The sequence below is a fragment of the Eumetopias jubatus genome, unplaced genomic scaffold (assembly GCF_037043125.1).
Source record: "Eumetopias jubatus isolate StellerSeaLion01/CBP00866 unplaced genomic scaffold, mEumJub1_p1.0 scaffold_6, whole genome shotgun sequence".
In the NCBI taxonomy this organism is placed as follows: domain Eukaryota; kingdom Metazoa; phylum Chordata; class Mammalia; order Carnivora; family Otariidae; genus Eumetopias; species Eumetopias jubatus.
In genome coordinates, this window is record NW_028274812.1 from 79,730,972 (window position 1) to 79,752,290 (window position 21,319).

The 21,319-nt window shown below is 39.6% G+C and overlaps 1 protein-coding gene across 1 annotated transcript in view; it reads right to left on the reverse strand.

The window, feature by feature from the left end:
- Positions 1-21,319, reverse strand: part of MEI4 (meiotic double-stranded break formation protein 4) — a 196,850-nt gene that overhangs the window by 160,399 nt on the left and 15,132 nt on the right. The window contains exon 2 of the mRNA XM_028108085.2: positions 8,177-8,712. Within this exon, the coding sequence (XP_027963886.1) occupies positions 8,177-8,712 (536 nt within the window). The remainder of the gene's footprint in view (positions 1-8,176; positions 8,713-21,319) is intronic.

Here is a 21,319-nt window from a genome sequence, read left to right on the forward strand (position 1 = left end):
AGCCACTTATATAATACCGAATATTAGGCCAAGCACTTCATTTGCACTTGCCCATGGAAAATCTCCAACAGCCCTAGGAGATAATCATATTTATTATCTCCATCTTTACATGTGGAACTTGAAGTGAATTAACTTGTCTCAGGTCACTGTTAGTAAATAAAAGTTGGGGGTTCTAACTTAAGCTATTAATCTCTGTGATGAAAACATTCAAAAAGTCAAATTTCCAAGCTAGGTAAGCGGAAATAAGACAGCATGTGGCAAATTGAAAAGTGAATAATGTAGACAATAATCAGCACCAGCAGTTCAGAAGAGGAGCCCGTTTCAGGATCAGTTTGATAAATAATTTAAAAGTAAAGTGAGATTTGAGCCATGTTTTGAAAACTGGGTAGAATTCGGATGAGAAGAAAGGATTAATGTGGGCAGGATGTGCCAACCAGTCCAAATGATTTCCCAGATGTTACTTTTGAGGATCACAACATCCTTTCAGGATCATATATAAACTATAAGCACCTTCCTAGGAAAAAGAACACAGGTTTCTACATACAAAATTATGCCTGCAATTTTACATTGTATACTTTAAGACACTCAAGTATTTAACAAAACACACAAGAACCTTCATGACCTGGCCCTTCTCCATCAGTTTGGCTCCTTCACTGCTAAATTCTACTCCTTCCCAAACCAAACCTGTGGCAGTTCCAGGGCTCTCCGGGCTTCCTCCTGCCTCAGAGCCTCTTCCCAAGCAGCTTGCATACCACTAAGCACACCCCGACAACTTCTTTGTTAGGTGGCCTTACGTCTTACCCACTCAAGGCACCAAAAAGCCTTGAAAATGAAAAATGGTGATCAACTGAGATGGGGAAATCAGAGGCAAAGCAGATAACAAATATAAACATTGTATATCTTATTGATATAAAACAAGAACTGGGAACTGTATAAAGGAACAATCAAGAGAATAAGAACTCATAGAAACTAAAAATATTTCTGCAGAAATAAAAAGCTCAATAGTTGGTTTGAAGAAAAAGTTAAGGAAATCTCTCAGAAAAAAAAATAAATAAAAATAATAAATGGTACCAGAAAAGAGGGGAAAAAAAATTGGGAGAGCAGACTAAGAAGTGTTCTAGGAAAAGGGAAGAGAGAAGACAGAACTATACAAGACAAACAAAACAAAAAATTCAGAACCAAAGGATGAAATCCCAGACTCCAGAACCCACCAATGACTCAAGAAAAGGAATGTTAAAAGATCCAAATCCAGGGCGCCTGGGTGGCTCAGCTGGTTAAGCGACTGTCTTCGGCTCAGGTCATGATCCTGGAGTCCCGGGATCGAGTCCCACATCGGGCTCCCTGCTCGGCGGGAAGTCTGCTTCTCCCTCTGACCCTTTCCCCTCTCATGCTCTCTATCTCATTCTCTCTCTCAAATAAATAAATAAATAAATAAATAAATAAATAAATAAATAAATAAATAAATATCCAAATCCAGGTACACCATCCTGTAACTACAAAACAATGGGAATCAGAGAGAGGCTAAGTACTTCTGGGGGGTACAGGAAGGTGGGGACTAAATCACATTCAAGGAATTAAAACCACAATTGCACTGGAATTCTCATTAGCAACATTGGAACCTAGAAGTTAGTAGAAAAATGTCTTGGGGCACCTGGGTGGCTCAGTCGTTAAGTGTCTGCCTTCGGCTCAGGTCATGATCCCAGGGTCCTGGGATTGAGCCCCACATTGGGCTCTCTGCTCGGCAGGAAGCCTGCTTCTCTCTCTCCCACTCCCCCTGCTTGTGTTCCCTCTCTCGCTGTGGCTCTCTGTCAAATAAATAAAATCTTTAAAAAAGAAAAGAAAAGAAAAATGTCTTAAATAAAATGGAAAAATGATTTCCAACCTAGAAATATATCCTAATTCATCAATAAAGTTTAAAGTTGGAATAAAATATTTTAAGTAAACAAATATTTTAAAATTAGTTTATAACCCACAAACCCATTCTAAGTTAGCTCATAAAGAATGTGCATCACCAAGTGAAGTTATAAACCAAGAAAAGGAATATATGAAATCCAGGGACTATGAGATAGGACACCAGAAAACAGCAGAGGGAATTCCCAGGTGGTGATTAAAGGAAAAGGAGTCCCTGGAGTAATGCTGAGCAGCAAACACAGGGAGCATGAGCCCAGATTACAACAGGAAGATGGAGGGCTTCAGGAGGGATTTCTTTGAAAAAGGATGGAACTGATAAATGGTTTAATTTGTTTGGCCACACTGAGAGGATGTTTACAACCATCACAGTGATTGAAAGAAAAATCAATCATGGGTACGTAGAAAACTAAGCAAATAGGAAAAAAAAATAATTCTGAGCAATTATCTTTAGAAAAAAAGTTGTACAAAAGGAAAATCATTGTGTATTATATGTCTCCATGCTAATAAAATTACTTATAATAGTATAAATATGTAATACTGTTTTAACTAAAACTTATGTTTGGAGAGTAGGTAGAGAAGGGCAGCTATATAAGACATACATTTTTATCTCCCATGATACAAAGTGAACAGATAAAAAGGAAAATAACGGGAGTGCCTGGCTGGCTCAGTTGGTAGAGAGTCTAACACTTGATCTCAGGGTCGTGAGTCTGAGCCCCACAGTGGGTATGGAGCCTACCTAAAATAAAAAATTTAAATAAATAAATAAGTAAATAAATAGGAAAGAAAAGACTGAGAAATAGCAGTGTAACCTTTTATTTAAAAACACAGTTGTGAATGGTGGCAGAACAGGAATTAAGATCCGGTCGTGCTGGTCTCTGAGGGGTGGTACTAAGGAGCTGGTGTGCAGCAGAGCTAGCTCTTTGTTGTAAGTATGAAATATTATTTGATTTTTAAAAATACGTTCATAGGTTTCCACTTCTGGGAAGTGGAGTTACTGATCTCCATTCCTCTCACTAAGTACAACTAAAAATCCTGGGCATTATCTATAAATCAAACCTAAGAAGACTGACAGACAGACCAGCTATGGACCTGAAGACAAAGGAAGGACAAAGTGGTAAGTTCCCTGGTTTTCCTTGTGCCTCATATATCCCAGATTTGGAGCTAAAAAAGCCAACAACCTAGAAATGCCAATGGGCATGGACAGAACAAAAATAACAACATAAGCCAAAGGAAAGAAAAGAGGCAGCCTAGCAAGATGGAAAGCTTTCAGAGATAACAGCCAAACACCATAGAAAAAAAGCTGTGCCCTCCCACCCCCATGAGCAAAGGTCAAGTGGGAGCCCAGACGTCCACCCTCACCAGGCTATAATGAGATGCCCCCAACCCATTGCTGGTACCATGTTGAGCCCTGAGGATCTAAACTGAGTAAGGCATGGCATATGGCCACAAATATGGATTCTAGTGGACGAGGAAAACAAGTCAGTAGCTACTGTACAGTGATATGTGCACTGTGGTGAATTTATATGAGGGCTATTTAATCAGCAAAAGGAAAAGACAGTTATGGAAGCAGGGTGGGAGGGAAGGCTTCTTTGAGGAGCTAATCCTAGAGCGCAATTTGTAAGGATAGGTAGAACTAGCCAGATGGAAGAAGGGTGTCCTGGGCTAAGGGACTGACAGGTACTAGGAAGAGAAGAGAACGTACTTGAAACTACAAATAACTCTGTCTGGAGTGAAGAGGGGTTAGGAGGGAATACAGAAAGATGATGTTGAACCGGGGGGACAGGAGCCAGGCAGAGAAGGGCCTCGTGGGCGTGCCTGCTTCCCTCCCTCCCCCCCCCCGTTCTTTCTTCTCTCTCTCTTTCTTTTTTAATTCTAGTGTAGCTGACACATGAGTGTCACATGAGTTTCAGGTGTACAATATAGTGATTTAACAATTCCATACATTGCTCAATGCCCATCAAGAGAATGTGTGCTTTTTTATAAGTCCATGAGGAGCCCCTAAAGGATCTTTGACATTTTTTTAAGGGTGATTTAAAAAAAAATAATTTCCCAATTTGTGCCGTCTTTGTCATTGTTTAAGGATCACGCTGACAGTGGTGAGGAGGATGGGTTAGAGGGGGACCAGATGAGTCAGCAACCTGGAAGGAAGTCACTGCAGAAATCCAGACAGGAAGGGGTGAACACACAGACCACGGCTGGGGGGTCAGACAAGCAGTATCTGCACAGAGCCTAGAATCTGGGTCAGTTTTACCAAATTTGAGGTTTTTGAGGAGAGAAAGCAGCGCCACATTCAACTCTAACACTAGGTACTAGTGTTCCCAGTGCTAACTAGCTTGCTGGCTTGGGGCAAATCTCTCTTGAGCCTCATTTTTCGTATCTAACAAATGGCAACCATGCCATTTGTTAGAGTTGTTGTATAAATATATAATGTCATAACAGATGTGAAAACACTATAAAAATATTAAGCATAGTGTATTTTTTCCTGTTGCTGCTATATCAAACTACCATACTCTCAGTGGCTTAATGCAACACAAATTTATTCAGTCGCAGTTCTAGCCATCAGAAGTCTAAAGTGTGTCTCACTGGTGTTGCCAGGCCTGCATTCCTTAAGGAGGATCTCAAGAAGAATCCATTTCCTTGTGTTTTCCAACCTGCATTTCTTGGCTCATGGCCCCTTCCTCCATCTTTAAAGCCAGCACCTTCAAATTTTTCGACACTGACTCTCCTGCCTCCCTCTTTCACTTACAAAAACCCTTGTGAGTATCAGGCCCATGGGGATATCCAGGCTAATCTCATCCCAAACTCAGCAACCTTAATTTTCCACCCCATCCCGTCATGTAACATAAAATATTCACAAATTCCAAGGATGAGGATGTGGACATCTTTAGCAGAGATCATTATTCAGCCTACCATACATACAAGATTCTACGTTAATGTCTACTTGGCAGTCAATTTTTTTTTAATTTCACAATATGTCCAAGAGTTGTTTTATGGTTTAAAAAATAAGAAATTGAAGAGAAAGTTTTCTAAGTAACTCACTAGTATATCTTTAAGATTTAGCAACATATGCTAAGTTAAAAGCTCAAGGATAACTATAAATTTTGATATTTAACTTAATATAATCTTTCCCATCTCTTCAAAACAAATGAAAATTTATGACAAAATCTAAGTAGAATCATAACCATTCTGATGTTTAACTTCTATGATAGTATCCTGGCCTATGACAAAATAAGTGGAAGAAATGCCTAATTGTAGAAATAAACACATTTTGAAGTCTGGAAATATAGGAAAGGTCAGGCTATCCATCAAACAAAGGGCATTAAATACCTCAAAGGCAAACAGTCCTGACCCCAAGGCAAGTACGCAGGTGAAAGAGGAAACATGCCATACTGGGGCCTGAAAGTAGAAGACAAGTAAAGTCAAGACTGCCTCTCAGGACCCCTAGAGCAAGCCTAGTTCAGACTTCTGTAAGCCATCTGGTTTCAAGACACATATCTTCTCTACCTGTCAAATATGTCATTGTGGATTATACCTTCTAGTCCCACATTAATGGTTATCCTAAAAATATGATATAGACATAACACTAAGATAACAATTCCTAAAAATCTGTTATTGAATACAGTGTATATTATAGCACAAAACAGTACAAAAATAGGATTTATCCAAATCTGAAAAATCACAAATCATATATATTTTTTCCGCAAACTTATTTCTCCCCCAAACTTATTAATAATTTCAACCAAGCTACAATTAGGGAATTTTTCAAAACACTTTCCATGGTGTCTCATTTCAACCTCCTATCTCTTGAATATATACAACCCTGACGTTACTGACATTCACAATAACCTCAAGATTATGAAAAATACCAACTTCTTATTGATTATTAAAGAAAAACTAAGCTATGGGGCCAGAATAATTGTACTACTAAATGTACTAAGAACATGTAAAAGATATATATTTTATTTAAAACCTGGCTATAGATGAATATAAACATATGAAATCCTTCTGTCAGACTATGAAAGTATTCATACCACAACTTTTCCTATCACATTGCACAAATATAACTTTACTTTAACAAAATCAATAGCAGGGCTCGAGTTTCTAAGCAATACAATTTAAACAATTCCAATCGTGGAAACAAGGTTTTTCCAAAGAAGCAATTTTTTTTTCTAAACTATGGCATTTTGTACTAATCAATCAAAAATAGTATCAATAAAAAATGCAATAGAAGCTATCTTATATTGCACATCAGAATATATTCTTTCTTGAAACTAAAAAAGAAAGAGAAAAGATTTATAAAGAGCAATCAGTCATTTTTTTCTAATAAAGAAGCTTTATGAACATAACTGGAAGATGATGATGATGATAGTAATAATGACAACTAAAGCTGGAATGATTTAATCTAAGAAGCTTTTACTGGCAAGAAAAAAAAAAAAAATCCCCAGAGAGAATATCATTAAAACTTTTTCATGAGTCATCGTCCTAATTGTAAACGCAGTGAGCAATTTTATGATTCTACTTTCTCTACCCGTAACAATAACCTCACCAAGAAAAGATCAAAGCCATTCATTCACTCATTTACCCACTGCTGACCAACTATTCGACAACAGCTTGCATCACGGCAAATGGTACAGAAAATATACTTCAGATCCACCTGTACTATCTGTATCGTCTTCTACATACTCCCTTCCTTCCATACACGTCCCAAGGCTACTTGTGGGTATTCTAATCCTTAAGTGGAAAACTAGACTGAAAAAAATATACGCATCATCTGTTAAATGATAAAGAATATAAATGCCAGTATCTGAAAGGTTCCAAGTCAACATAAAACCTGTTTAAAGTAGTTTTAAAAGAAAGCAAAAATATGCCAAAGAAAAGATTAAGAAATATTAAATATGAGATATTTATTAATGGTGAAGACACAGATTATATACCTCAGATACTACTGTGAAAAATCTGATATTTAATTCCTGATTGACCATATCAGGTAGAAAAAACATTTCAGTTTGCCAGACAGAAAAGTCACCTTTCACACTTGCCAAAAGCTCAATCGTAAAGTTTTCTATAATACCGATCAAACCACATGTTAACAGAGAACAGATGCATGTACAACAAATTAGGCTTCAAGTTTTGTTAGAGTTTTAAAAATTCAGGTAAAGCTTCCCTGTACAAAAGTCAGATAATGGTACTGAGGACAAACAGTGAAATACAGTTACTAAGTCAGATAGACCTTTTAGTCTCCTCTGTGGTATTTTAAATAGGCAATTAGAAGGATTAAAATGTGAATGCAGGGTGCCTGGGTGGCTCAGTTTGTTAAGCGACTGCCTTCGGCTGAGGTCATGATCCTGGAGTCCCGGGATTGAGTCACGCATCGGGCTCCCTGCTCAGCAGGGAGTCTGCTTCTCCTTCTGACCCTCCCCCCCCTCATGCTCTATCTCATTCTCTCTCTCAAATAAATAAATAAAATATTTTTTAAAAAATGTGAATGCATTTGGAGTTTCCCAAACAGAGGGTCAGATCCTAAGGAAGACAGGAAGTAATACAAAAAAACTATCTACTCTGTCTCAAAAGCCAAACAAAAAAACAACGGCAGGTTACCTCAATGTCACTTGTTAAAAAAGAATCCAAGTCAACCTAATTAAGCCACGTTAAATAAATAAGAAAAAAAAACACATAATAAAGCCATATGTTGTGTGTTCCTCAGCCAATTTACTCATTTAATCCACAACTGCAGAGGGTCCATGGGGTATTATGCCACTTACAATGGAAATTCTAAAAGAAGAGAAAAATATTCTTTGACCTCCAGGCATCTGCTAGTCAATGCCAGAAAAAGAACAAATTCAATACAGTACAGGTAATCCATCATGAGGAATTTAACACCCAGAGAAGTAATGGATTGGGAAACCATTAAATGCTAGTGGTTTTTTGAAAAATATTGAGACTTTTTGATCAATAGGAAGTAAACATAGGCAGAGGAAAACAGAGAATTCAAGAAGAGCAATAAAAAACAGGGAAGATAACAACGCAGAGTAGAGAAGTACAAGCTGGAAGCACAGGCATCTCTGTGGTGAAGGATGCTGTAGCAATCAAGAGTCCAGAGGAGGGGACGTGACAACGAGTGAGGGCGACACAGGGCTGCAAAAGGAGGTCTTAGCCGGAGACTCTGAGCCAGGAGTCTACGGACAGCAACCAACATTACCCAATGCGGATGTTCACCAAAACGACTGACGTATCATTTCATGAATAGAAGAGATTTAATACTTACTCGATTTATATGGTTGCTCCTTAAAATAACCTGTAGTAGGGTTTTCTCAAATTCTTCCAACTTCTTGGAACACTTTTTAAGAATATGATTAGATAAGTTACAATCACTGATCAGTCTGGCTAACGTATTAACAGCTTCTGCCCAAAAGCTTGAAAAAGGAAATTTGGGTTTACGGTAAAAAGTGATAAGGCCATCCAGCAACTGAAAAACAGAATCAGATACTGTGGAAAAGTCATTTTCAAAGTGGCTTAAGTCTGTTTTCAGACTCCCTGATTCTGTCAAGTTCTTCAGTTCAAGCAGATGTTGCAAGAATTGCATGTGGGAAGACAGAGGATTTTCCTGAGTGGTACAATGTCTTTTCACAATGGGCAGTGGTAGAAAGGGTGTGGGGGTGCAGCTCTCCACAAGATGCTGGGTCATCTCTGAAGGCTCACTTCTCTGCTCATTTGATAAATCACACCCAGAATCTTCCAGCAGACTTAATGTATTTTCAGAACTTCCGGGTTCCTGAGCCTGCAACTGAGAAGATGGGTCGCCTAAAACAGAAAGGAACAGAAGTGTTATTTTTCTGTAGCTAACATTTCTTCATATAAAAACTAGACAGGGGACCCTGGGAGGCTCAGTCAGTTAAGCGTCTGACTCTTGATTTCAGCTCAGGTCGTGATCTCAGGATTGTGAGATTAAGCCCTGTGTTGGGAGCCACACTGAACGTGCAACCTTCTTAGGATTCTCCCTCTCCCTCTGCCCCTCCCACCCTGTTCATGCTCATTCTCTCGCCCTCAAAAAAACAAAACAAAACTAGACAGATTTTTCTAACTTAAAATACTAAACGAAGCATGCAAAAACATACTAAACATTCAAAAACCAGTAGTGTAAAAAACCGAAGAGAAAAAACTATGAAAGGAATTGCTTAAGCTGACTGAAGAAAGATCTCTGGTAGAAAGCAAAGGTGATTCCCCCATGTATTTTCAGGTCACTATCTCTCGTTCAACTCTGTACCATGCTTGAAAGATACAGAGAAAAAACCCACAAGACCCGAAGAAGGTAACCGTCTGGTGGAGATTGCAACGGGTCACCACAAGGCAGTAAGATGTATGCAGAGATAGAGATCTGCTCAGGGCACTGTGGAAACAGGAGGACCACTGAACAGCACACTCTGGTTGGATTACTGCATCCTGGAGGAGGCGATGGTAGCACTAATTTATAAAGCATTAAGTGGGAGTTCTGAGTTAAAAGTCAGGGAAATTCAGGAAGAGATTCCATACACGAAAGGGATAAGAGCTAAAGTACAGACTTAAAAAGGAAAAGAAAAGCATTGTGTATATAAGGAGCCACAAGCAGTTTGATGTTCCTTTACAGAAAATATAAAGCAAGATACTAAAAGAAATATGTAGAAGCCAGATCATAAAAGATCTTAGAAAATATATTAAAGGCCTTAAAATTTATAGGTAGAATGAGTGTAATTCAAACTTGAAAAATGTAAGACCCCTTTGGTAAAATTATATACACATCCACACGAATACCTGATATACAAAAAATAACTATTATAAACAACTTACATATGTATGTGTACTTATAGGTATTCAAGCACACCTGTATCTGTATAGAGAGATAAATAGATGGATAGGTAGAGCTGGATCTCACAGATCCTTGAAAGTATGTCTATGACCACTAGGATCTTCTGATGTGGGCTGAGAGGTACTGCAGTTAAAGCTAAACTAGTAATTTTAGGCCATTCTTTGACAGAAATGCCATCATAAACACAAATAAGGTTATCATCTGTAAAATGATCATCAGTAAAAGTTACCAAAAAAATTGAGAAATTCTCATTGAATGTTCTAAAGCACATACATATATTTACGAAACCAAGTTTGGGAAATATTGCTATCAGCAATGAAAGGAGGAGTGAGACACTAAATAGTGTAATACAGGAAAGGGAAATGGTTTTTTTTTTTTGCATTTCACAGATCACTCACTCTATTGGCCGTATGAAGGGCAGATTTGAGGGAGGACACAATGAGGCATTGAAGGATGTCCTAATATCAGATGATGAAAGAAATGAACCAAGCAGTTGCTGTGGAAAAGAAAGAAAGGGACTGACCAGGGAAATCCATACAAAACATCAAAATATAACCTAGAAGCCAGCGGATTGACTGGAAATGGGCAATGAAGTCGAAGTAGGAAAAAATGCCTTTGTTTTTGACTCAGGGGACTAGGTAGATGACAGTGCTACTAACTGAAATGGTAAAAATACAGACAGAAAAACTGGCTTAGGAAAAATGATAAAAGTTCAGGTTTGGTCTTGTAAACTGTGAAGCAACTGGAGGAACTCTAGGCAAAGAGAGTCACCTGCAAATTGGCCACATGAGCCTAAGGGTGGGGAAAAGGTCTAGACTGAAAATACATTTGAGGAGTCATCAGTGTGTAGGTGGTATGTGAAATCATGAAAATGGTTATGATCACTTGGAGAGAGTATGAGCAGTGACTAGAACAGAAGATCAAAGAGAGACCCTGACGAGTATCAATATTTGAGGCTGAGTAGAGGGGAAAAAAAATGATTAAGGAGACAGAGAAGGAACAATTAAAGTGGTACAAAAGGAATAAAAATGACTGTGTTATGAAAGTCAAGGAAAAAGTTTCAAGGAGAATTACACACAGTAGAGAAATCCGTAAAATAAAAAGCTGAGAAAAATACGTTGGCATTATTCATTAGAAAATCACCAGTGACCGTATCCACAGAAGCTTTGCTCAGTCAGGGTGGTGGACAGAGGCCAGAGTGCAATGGGAGTGACTGCGCAGAAAGTCAGAGAGGACCGGCTGAAGCTTCTGAGGACTTGGATCAGGAGAGTGTAAAATGGGAGAGTAATTGCATGCAAATGTGGCATGTCAAATTGGGAGAAATTTGAGCAATTACAGACTAAGAAGAAAAAAATAACACAGAAGCAAAAGTTGGGAGAAATGAGAAAAAATTTAAAAAGCCAGGTGGGGCCTGGCCCTGGAGAAGGCAGGGGGACACTGAGTCAAGGACCCCAGTGGATGGGTTGTGCTTAGTGATGCAGAAGTAATTTGTTTCCTTTGAGGCCGAAGGAAAAAGAATGAGAATGTATAGGGATGTCAAAAAAAGAAGAAAAAAAAATACCCTTAGCATATAGGAAGTTAAAAGGGATCTCCCCTAACAGTCATTTTTTAAAGTTAGAGATAGGGGGATGCTGGTTGATCAGGGCATGGGAAGAATGATGCAAGGACATCTTCTAGCCTCCCCATCTTACATTTGGAAATTTGATTTGCTGCTCTTTCATCCCTCTATACAAATAGAAGGTGACGATGAAGCAAAACGAGAGGATCAGGCTTTAATTTAGAGTTTATTCAATTAAAAAGTATCTGCTATAACAATGACAAATGTGCAACTATGCGCTTGCTAATTACCACAACAGTATCTGTACTCCATGTTAAGGGGATAACGCAGTAAGTTCAAAAATGCGGTGGTAACCAAAACACTGAACTATTGGCAAAGCATTTAAACCATACGTGGCCATTTCTACACTAAAAAAGGCACACAGTCCGCTCATTTTAAGCCAACAGACAATTTATTTTTCTGATGAGCAAGAATAAACATTTGAAATGACTTCTCACTTCACAAAAGTAAAGGGTGGGGGATTACGGTAATTATTTAGGTAGATTATATTTTTCTTTCACGGAATTCAAAATGGTTCTTCACTAAGAAAGTGAACAGAAGTTTAAATATTTCATGAATCTCCTCAACTTCCCATCAAGGTAAGCTGAACTTCATGGGTGATGATTTCAGGGAAGACATAAAATGAATTCTATCAACAACTAAACTGGGAAGCAAAAAGCTGTTTTCTTGTTTCTGCTTTTCACCCCTCACTGGTGTACCTTCTGGCAAGTCATAACCACTCCATCTCATCTCTTTCATGTGCTTATTGGTACATATTTGCAGGGAGTAGTTCTACCCATGCATGTGCTCTGGGCATAGGAGTACACAAACTGACCCTCATTCTTCCTGGATGCTTCATTTCTGTACCCGCAGAAAGGACTGATGAGGGCATATGTTGGAGACGCCAATGTGGGAAACCACACAGACAGGAATGTTCTCTCAGTGTCCTAAAGGAGTGCATAAATTCCACCAGCAAAGACTACAGTGAGATTTTATGCAATATGGCTTACAATATTAACGTGACTTTGTCAAATAGAATAGAACAATCTTATATTCACATTTCACTTTACAAAACAGTTTCATCAAATAATTCAATTGTTGTTCCCAACAACCCTTGAACATATGTTATTATTATTCCTAATTTACCGATAAGGAAATGCAGGCTCCACTTGATTAAGAGTCTAAGAAAAGCCACAGAGGGAGAAGCAAAACCAATTACTCAGTTCCAAGTCCAATCATCTTCTAACCACAGCAAAAAGGCCTGTGTGTTCCCATGCCAGCTTCTGTACATACCCCTCTGCTTCTTTAAATGAGTCTTATAGAACTCATTCTACTCAGATTCTACTCATTTGCTTGGATGGCTTTTCTCAAAATAAATCTCGAAGCTTGACTAACAAAGCATCATACCCAGAGGAGAGGAGAGAAAATGAAGCCATGCTACTGCAACTTTCTGTAATTCTTGTTTTTTCCAGGAGGGACTAAGGTGAAGCAGAAGTCAAATGATGCTTCTCTCTTAATTTGTTACTGGGCTGAAGGGACTGAGGACAAGTCATTGGCTATGATCTAACCAACACATTTGTCATCAGATGTAAAGAGATAGTAAAGGACATACACACATCCTAATCAAGTAGAGTCCAGCACATTTTAAGTGCTCAGAAGTACTGTCTATTGTTATTAAATGATAACAGATACACCAAGAATCTAAATTATCCTGAAGTATGACATCACATATAAAAGTGCATAAAATAAGATACCAGTTAAAACTACAGATCCTGTCCAAAATATTCTATAGTCCTTCTCACACCCTGGATCTCACAGACTTTCAATTCCCTCTTACTGGGCCCTTGTCTCTTCCATCTTCTTTCAGTTGTTAAATTCCATCTTCATCCCACTTACCATTTAAGAGTGGCTCTCAAGCATGCTCAACAAAATAGAGCTGTGCCCGCCTGCTACACATCCTACCCTAGAAATGCCCACCCCTGAATCAAATGTATTTTCTGCTGTGCCCCAGATTTTCACATCCACATCAAATCTTGATGCCTTTTGTCATCCATTTCTACAGTCCCTACATTATTTATAAAATTAGACCCAGAGAACCAACTGTCTAAAAGGCATCTTTTTCTGTACACCTTGAAAATCCCAAGGCTTTCTGTTTATAAAGCTGTACAAATCATAGCACTGCACATAAACATACAATTCTTGTTTGTACTGCTTACTGCCAATTTCAGCCCATAGCAAGACTATTCTCCAGTCACCAGGCCCGAGTGAGGGATCACCCTTGGCAACTTCCTTTCACCTCCCATATACAGTGAAATGCCATGCTATGCTGATTCCATCTTCTGTACCTGTATTAGTCAGGACTCTCCAGAGAAATGGAACCATTAGGATATATATACAAGAGAGAGGGAGAAGAGAGTTTTATCATAAGGCACTGGCTCATGTAATTATGGAGGCTGAGAAATCTCAAGATCTGCAGTCAGCCAGCTGGAGACCTAGGAGAGCAGTGGTATTATATAGTTCCAGTGCAACTACAAAGGCCTACAATGGAGAGCTGACAGTCTAAGTTCCAGTCTGAAAGCCAGTAGGCTCGAGCCCCAAGAAGAGCCAATGTTTCAGGTCGAGTTCAAAGGCAGGAAAAGACCAGTGCCCCAGCTCAAAGACAGTAAGGAAGAAGGAATTCACTCTTACTCAGCCTTTTTGTTCTCCTGAGTTCAACTGACTGGACGAAGTCCATCCACACTAGGGTAGGTGGTCTGCTTTACTCAGTCTATTCAAATGTTACTCTTGTCCAAAACACTGTTACAGACACATCTACAATAACGTCTGACCAAATATCTGGGCACCAGGTGACGCAATCAAGTTGACACATAAAATCAACCATCATTACACATGTGAACCTGTCCTTTCCTAGTTCCCCTACCCCTGCTCTAGTTCACACCATCATCATCTCTTGCGCTGATTACTGCAATATCCTTGCCTAACCAATCTACCTGCCTTTGGTTCTGTCCTCTTCTAGGTCATATTCTGAACTGACTGGACAGTCACCCTGCTGAAATACTAGTTTGAGCACAGGGTTATCATCCTTAAAACCTTCCAACAGCTTCCTTTACCAGAGTCCTTCAAGATCCTCAGCTTGGCCCACAGAGCCTTCCACTGTGTGGCCCCTGCTTACTTCTCCAGCCTTGCCTCCATGCTCACTCTTGCTTATGTAGTAATATTAAACCCTTACAGTTTACCAAAACACACCATGCTAATTCAGTCAACTAGGCATTTGCACAAGTTGTCACCACCACGTGGGGGTGTTCTTATGCTATAACCCAGAGATGGACTGATTCCTCAAACCTTGATTCAAATCCTCCGTGAAACCTTCCCTGCTCTGCCCAGAGCAGAGGAAATCATTCCCCATCTGGGCTCCCCTTACACATGCTTCTATTACTGCATTCATCAACCTGTTCTGAGTGTATGAGTGACTCCCTCTTGAAAGGGAGAGATTCTTGAGGACAGACACAGAGTTTACTAATCTGGGAATTTCTGTTGCCTGATGCCTGCCCTACTATATAGTTGGTGGTGTGAATACTTGTTGAATATACATATTAACAAAAGGTTAAATCAAACTCCATTTCTTCAAATGCACTGAAATGTCATCATGGGCATATATAACTTGTCACTACCAACTCTGATTTCTTAGAAATAATAGTCACTCACATGTACTGATGAGTTGAACAATTTTTATTAAAAGTAGTGTTTTCGCCACCTGGTGGTCAAACAGAAATTGCTATTTTCAAGTACCACGCAATTCTGAAATGACAGCACTTCACTTTAAAACAACTGTTTGTCTTCTGCCTCTGGAAGGATAAGTTTTGGCATATTGCAAGGCATATTTGAGAAATGCTGACAAAGAAAAGCTTACAGTTTAGTTTAATCCCACGCTAGCTGCTGGCATCCTAATTCTATGAATACACCAAGAGAGACAGCAATGTCAAATGCATGAAATTATAAGCTAATGGAATGATTCATCTTAACAGAATTGTCTTCACCGCATTAGGTTCACAAGACAAAACAGTACATTTGTGTGTCAGCTTGGTCCAGGACTACTTGATAGTGCTATCTTTCCCATGCTCAGTGCTCAGACTCTGAGCTTCCTGCTTGTCCCCAACTCTCTCATCTCTGAGTCTGCCAGTTTAAACCTTCCTCATTGTCTTTGGCTGTCTCTTCCTGTTCCAACTTCCTGGATGTCCCCACCTTTCCTAGAGCCTCAAAGAACTCTGTTAGGCAGGCGATTCTCGAAGTTCTATGTCCCATCCTGCCTCCTCTACCAAGCTCAAGTTCCTAGCTCTCAGCATTTTAAACCACACAAGTCCAAAAGAAACTGCATCCTTCACTGATACTTGGTCCGATTCCCTGATAACACTGCTATCATTCTCTGTTCCAACATTTGAAACCTAAGGGTCAACTCTGACTTCTTCCTTGATCCCCATATACACTCCATTGACAAATAATGTTGATCTTGCCTCACCTTTCTGTTCCTTAGATTCACTAAGTTTGTTCCCATTTAGGGCCATTCCCTCTGCCTGGGATGCTCCCTCCACCCTGAACCTCTCAATTTTCTCAAGGCTGGTTTCTTGTTATCATTCAAGTGTCTGTTAAAATGTCACTTCTTCAGAGAGACCCTATGTGACCAACCAGTCTAAAGAAGCCACCAGACTGGTCTCTGTCACGTCTCCCTATTTTCATTCTCTAAATCTCACTTGTCACTGCCTGATCATCTTCTGCCAGTATAATCTGTCCCACCCACAAAATATATACTCCACGATAGTCTCAGACTGCTGGTTTACTGCCATATCCCAGAGTCCGGGATATTGAGTGAGAGAGCTCAAGAGAAATTTAATCAATAAAAACCTTTTTTATATCATCTCTTTTTTCCTATGCCAAAATAATTACACATAAGATAGGGGCAATGACTGGGCTGTTCCTGTCTCTAGCTCCTCCCTCTTCCAAACAACCCTAAACATGATGCCCAATTACTGTACCCAAATCACCTGTGCCTCAGATTACCTAAAGGAACCACTTTCGGAAAGCATACTGCTTGGCACATGCATAACACACACCCAATAAATGCTAGTTTTCCTTCTATTTTCCTGCTGGAAAATCTCCAAAGGCTCCTTGCTGCCTACAGAATAAAGCATGTTTTCCACTGGCTGTCACACCTCTTTTTAATAGGCTCCAACCTAGTTTTTCATCTTATTTTCCAGAACACCTCCTCATGCTCTGTATGCCACAAATTAGATCATTTGCCAGCAGATTCCTGTGTCTGTGCTTTACACTGTTCCCTCTTGCCTGAAATACCCTAGTATCCATAGCTTTCTAAATCCTACCCAACCTTTAAAGTCAGCAGCATCCTCCAAAAAGAATTTTAAAAGTCCTATTCTCTAAAACAAAATCATCACACTCTCCTCTAAACATCACTATCTTCCTCTGGACCATAGTCTCATTGGGTGTAATTAGTGATGTGATCTTGCTCCCAATAGACTGTGTGATCCTATGGACAGGGCATAGACCCATCTCTCTCCACATTCTCCACATTGTTTGTACCGAACAGCTGCTGAATAAAAAGGGGCTAAATAAATAAACAGAATCTAATGGAAAAGTTTTTAGAACAAAATTAAAGGTTGATAAGAAAAGGCAATTGCTTTTGGATTCCGTCATCTGGGGGCAAAGATATGCAGTATAGGTGAAAAGTACAGTCCTGATTTCATTTCCTAACAAACAGGAAATACCATGTTGAGAGACAGTGAACACATATATTACAGCCCTACAGAATAACATCAAACCCATGAGAATACAACCCCCTACCAAGCGAACCAATGAATCCACCACTTCATCAGGGTGTGGATGTTACGAATGCCATGCAGAATTGGTAAAAACAATACAATCACGGACGTCAGCAATACACCACATTCATCGGCCTCCCAATGCTGTGAATGCCCAGTGACACAGCTCTCTACAACCTAGCCCCAATTAGCTTTCCTGCTGAGATCATACACATCTCCAATCTCTCCCTGCCCAAGTCTCTTTCCAAAAGAATTTGCCTGAATTTGTTTTCCACTGAGCCTCTGATGCCACTGCTTTGACTTCAGCTCTTGATCAGAGTTCCAACAGCTCACATTTGTACTGTTGAGATATTACCTTCAAGCCAGCTTGGTCCCCCAAGTCCACCCTGCTAGACAACTGAGGTTGGCATTCATTCCCACTGATGTGCCCCCTTCACTCTATCAAAAATCAGAAGCACCGAGATCTTTTACCCAATGCGGTTTTTCCCAACCTATATCACCAGAAGGGGAACATATTAAAATGAAGTATTCCTAAGTACAATTAATCAGTGTTTCCAGGAGAGGGCTCCAGGAACTTGTATTTTTAAATAAACATCTCGGGAGTCTCAAAAGCACTACTTTGCACTACTCCCAAACTTACACACTCAGCCTGCTTCATGTGTTTCTTGCTGGGCTACAGGTCTCCTACTTATGAGATCGTACAATGGTGGTTTTCAACCTTACCTGCACACTTAGGTGACTGGAAGATTTCAAAATTCCAATGCCAGACCACACTCTATGCTAACTACCATGCCAGAATCTCAGGGGTAGAATGCAGATATCAGTATTTTTTAAAGATCCCCAGGTGATTCTATGAGAACCACGATCTTATATTAATTTATATTTGTTCTGCTTTCTTTGGATAGCAGAGAAGTGGAGTGTGACCCATTCATGCCATTTCCATTCCCATCTTCAAATCTCCCAGAAATACCTATTTCCTCTTTATCTGTTCATGTTTAATTCACTTTGAATCTTTCAGGATTCAGCTGGAATTCTACTCCCTTTTCAGGGTCATCTTTGCCACTTTATTTTCTATTTTGCAAAAGTAGAGCCTTATATATTCTAGCTGTCTCTTCCCACCTTATCTAAGCCAGCATCATGTCCCTGATGGACCACAGCCATGGACTCCTACCCAGCAGTCTGCTTCTCCTCCCACTTACATTCTCCACACAGCAACCACAGCAAAAAGTTCAAAGCTCCTGCTTCATGTTCACCAAAGGATTCCACTGTGCTTCCAGTCCTACCCACTGGAACAAGCACTGCCTCGTCTGTACTGCTGGCCTTTCTCTGGTCTCATCTCACTCCCTCTGCTGTGTGTCTGCTCACTGAGCATGCAAGCTAGTTCCTGCCTCCGGGGCCACTCAGATGCCTGCTCAGACACCTCCTTCTTGGTGAGGTCTGTCTGACCACCAAGTCTGTTAGCAACCCTGCCCCATCCACAGGCATTCCATTGCTTCAACCTGGTTTATTTTTTGCACAGCTTTTAACCCTCTCAGAATTTTTCCTGCTTATCAGTTTGCTTGTTATTGTCTGTCTCCTCCATGGGAATATCGATTCGGTTTCTTTTTTTTTTTGGTCACCACAACCTCCAGAAATCAGTTTTTGTTGAAGAAATGAATTAACTAATGAATGAATGACTATGAATAAATATAACCCCAAATGAAACTATATACATCATATGTAGTGTCCTTCTATGTGTCCATCTCAGGGGATCTCACCTCTCTAACCAAATAATAAACTCACAAGATACAGCAAGTAAACTTCTTCTTTTCCAACCTTGGAAGTCAAGCACAGTACTGGCCAAATATCATACATTTAAGTACTTACTTGTTGATTATTTGGGCTATTTTAGAAGATACTCACTATTGTATTGAAAAAGATAAGTTGTTTTTTTAAACTGACTTTCAGCTACCTGTAATCTTCCAACCCATAAACATCCACACCTAAATTATAATGTTTACTATATCACACCTGAACAAGCATAACAAGAAGTCTCTCATTTTAATTTACCTTCCAATTTTTTCACACTTCAATTCCATTCTCTAAATTATACCCATCTTATAAAGTACCACACAACTTGTAAACCTATTGCAGGCGTGGCCTCTATGTGGCCATCGAACTGCCTGATAAGGATTCAAGCACATTTTTGTCTAATTGACGTGCATTTGTTCAGATCAAGCAGAGAGAGATCTCAACGAGGTAACTGCTACAGGGATGGTCTAAGCCTCAGCTGCATCTCTGGAAATAAGACCTTCCTCTGACTAGAACATTTTTTAAAGCCTGCCTTGTATAGGCTCATGGGTATGGGTTCTGGTTTCAAGATTTTATTATTATTATTTTTTACATCTGATATATCGAAACCAGCCCACGAAATCTAGGCTTTGTTAAAAAGCTGTCAAACAGTGGGGCACCTGGGTGGCTCAGTCGATTGAGCATCTGACTCTTGGTTTTAGCTCAGGTCATGATCTGATGGGTCTTGAGATTGAGCCCCATGCTCAATCTCCGTGCTCAGTAGGGAGTCTGCTTGAGGATTCTCTCCCTCTGCCCCTCCCCCCACTCGCACATGCACAGGCATGCATGCTTGTACTCTCAAATAAATAAATCTTTTTTTTTAAAGCTATCAAATAGTTACTATGCACGACTAGACCCAACGTTTTACTCTAAAACCTTACTGACAACCACAGATACTAAGGAAATTGCTTTCTGAAATGGAGGAAAAGAAAACACAAAATTTAGGCAATCACAGTTATTTTGCTAGTATCATTTAAAATAGTATTTTATTTATACCCATGGGGGCAATACCAACTTTCAATACCCCCTTATTTATTTCAGAATCATTAACAGTTCAATCTGCTCCCAGGTAAATGCTAAACATGTATCTTCAAATAACTCAGGCTTCCCCAAGTCTTAGGACACACAAAACATTTATGTAATCCCTATTTATTATTTTAAAAGATTTTATCTATTTGAGAGAGAGAGAATGAGAGAGAATGAGAGAGAATGAGAGAGAGAGAGAGAGAGCGAGAGCACGAGGGGGGGAGGGTCAGAGGGAGAAGCAGACTCGCCGCTGAGCAGGGAGCCTGATGCAGAACTCGATCTCGGGACTCCAGGATCATGACCTGAGCCGAAGGCAGTCGCTTAACCAACTGAGCCACCAGGCGCCCTATGTAATCCATTTTTAATCTCCAGTTTTGGTGACTAAAGATCATGTTTCTCCCAAGTGCTGAATATTATAATACAAGCCATAATACACACATTCAAAGGGTGTCTTTCAAAGCCTTGAGGTCTCTCTCTCCAGGGTGCTAGCAATCCCCATCAAGTCTGTTAACCCATGTGAGGGGATCCTGCTCCAGGGCCCTCACTGACCTTGCAGGGGTCAGAAATCACCACTACTTTTCATACAGAGATGTCACTCCAAGAGGAATCTGATAATGGATCTTGCAGGTACCAAAAAGAAATTATAAAATGTTGGTTCATGAAATACATATTCCCTTTCCCTCCCAAATTGCAAAATACTTTTTGACCTCATAATCAGCCATTTCTGCTAAATGAATTTTATAAAAGCATAACAAGAAAAGCATTATGAAGGCTCAGAGGTGAAAAGATTATTTCATTGTAGAATCACATAAATGACCCTTTTCTTTAAAAACTCAAAAGACCTGAAACTATTGATAATACCCTAAGACTAACAGTCCAGAAATAGAGAAAGATTATAATTGGCCAATTTTGAGTCTAGGAATTAGGTGCCTTTCATTTCACCATGGAATACAACATTTGATGGATGACAATAGTTCGTCATATGCCTTACGTATATGAACAAATTACAGGCTTGTTATGAAGACAAAGAATCATTCACATGCGACATTCTGGAGACATATGCATTTCCACAACTAACCTCCCTCTTTTTAAGTATAGTCTATCTGCCAGTAAAGCCGCAAATGACAACTTTGTAAGAACATATGGATGTGGCCAAAAGTCGTATACTTAATTCCGTAGAGTGTGTTCTCTAGCATAAGGAGACAAAGTAAAAATATTCTTAATTCTGAAAAAGAGGCATAGCCAGAGACAGTTCAGTAGTCAATTATTATACCGTCAATT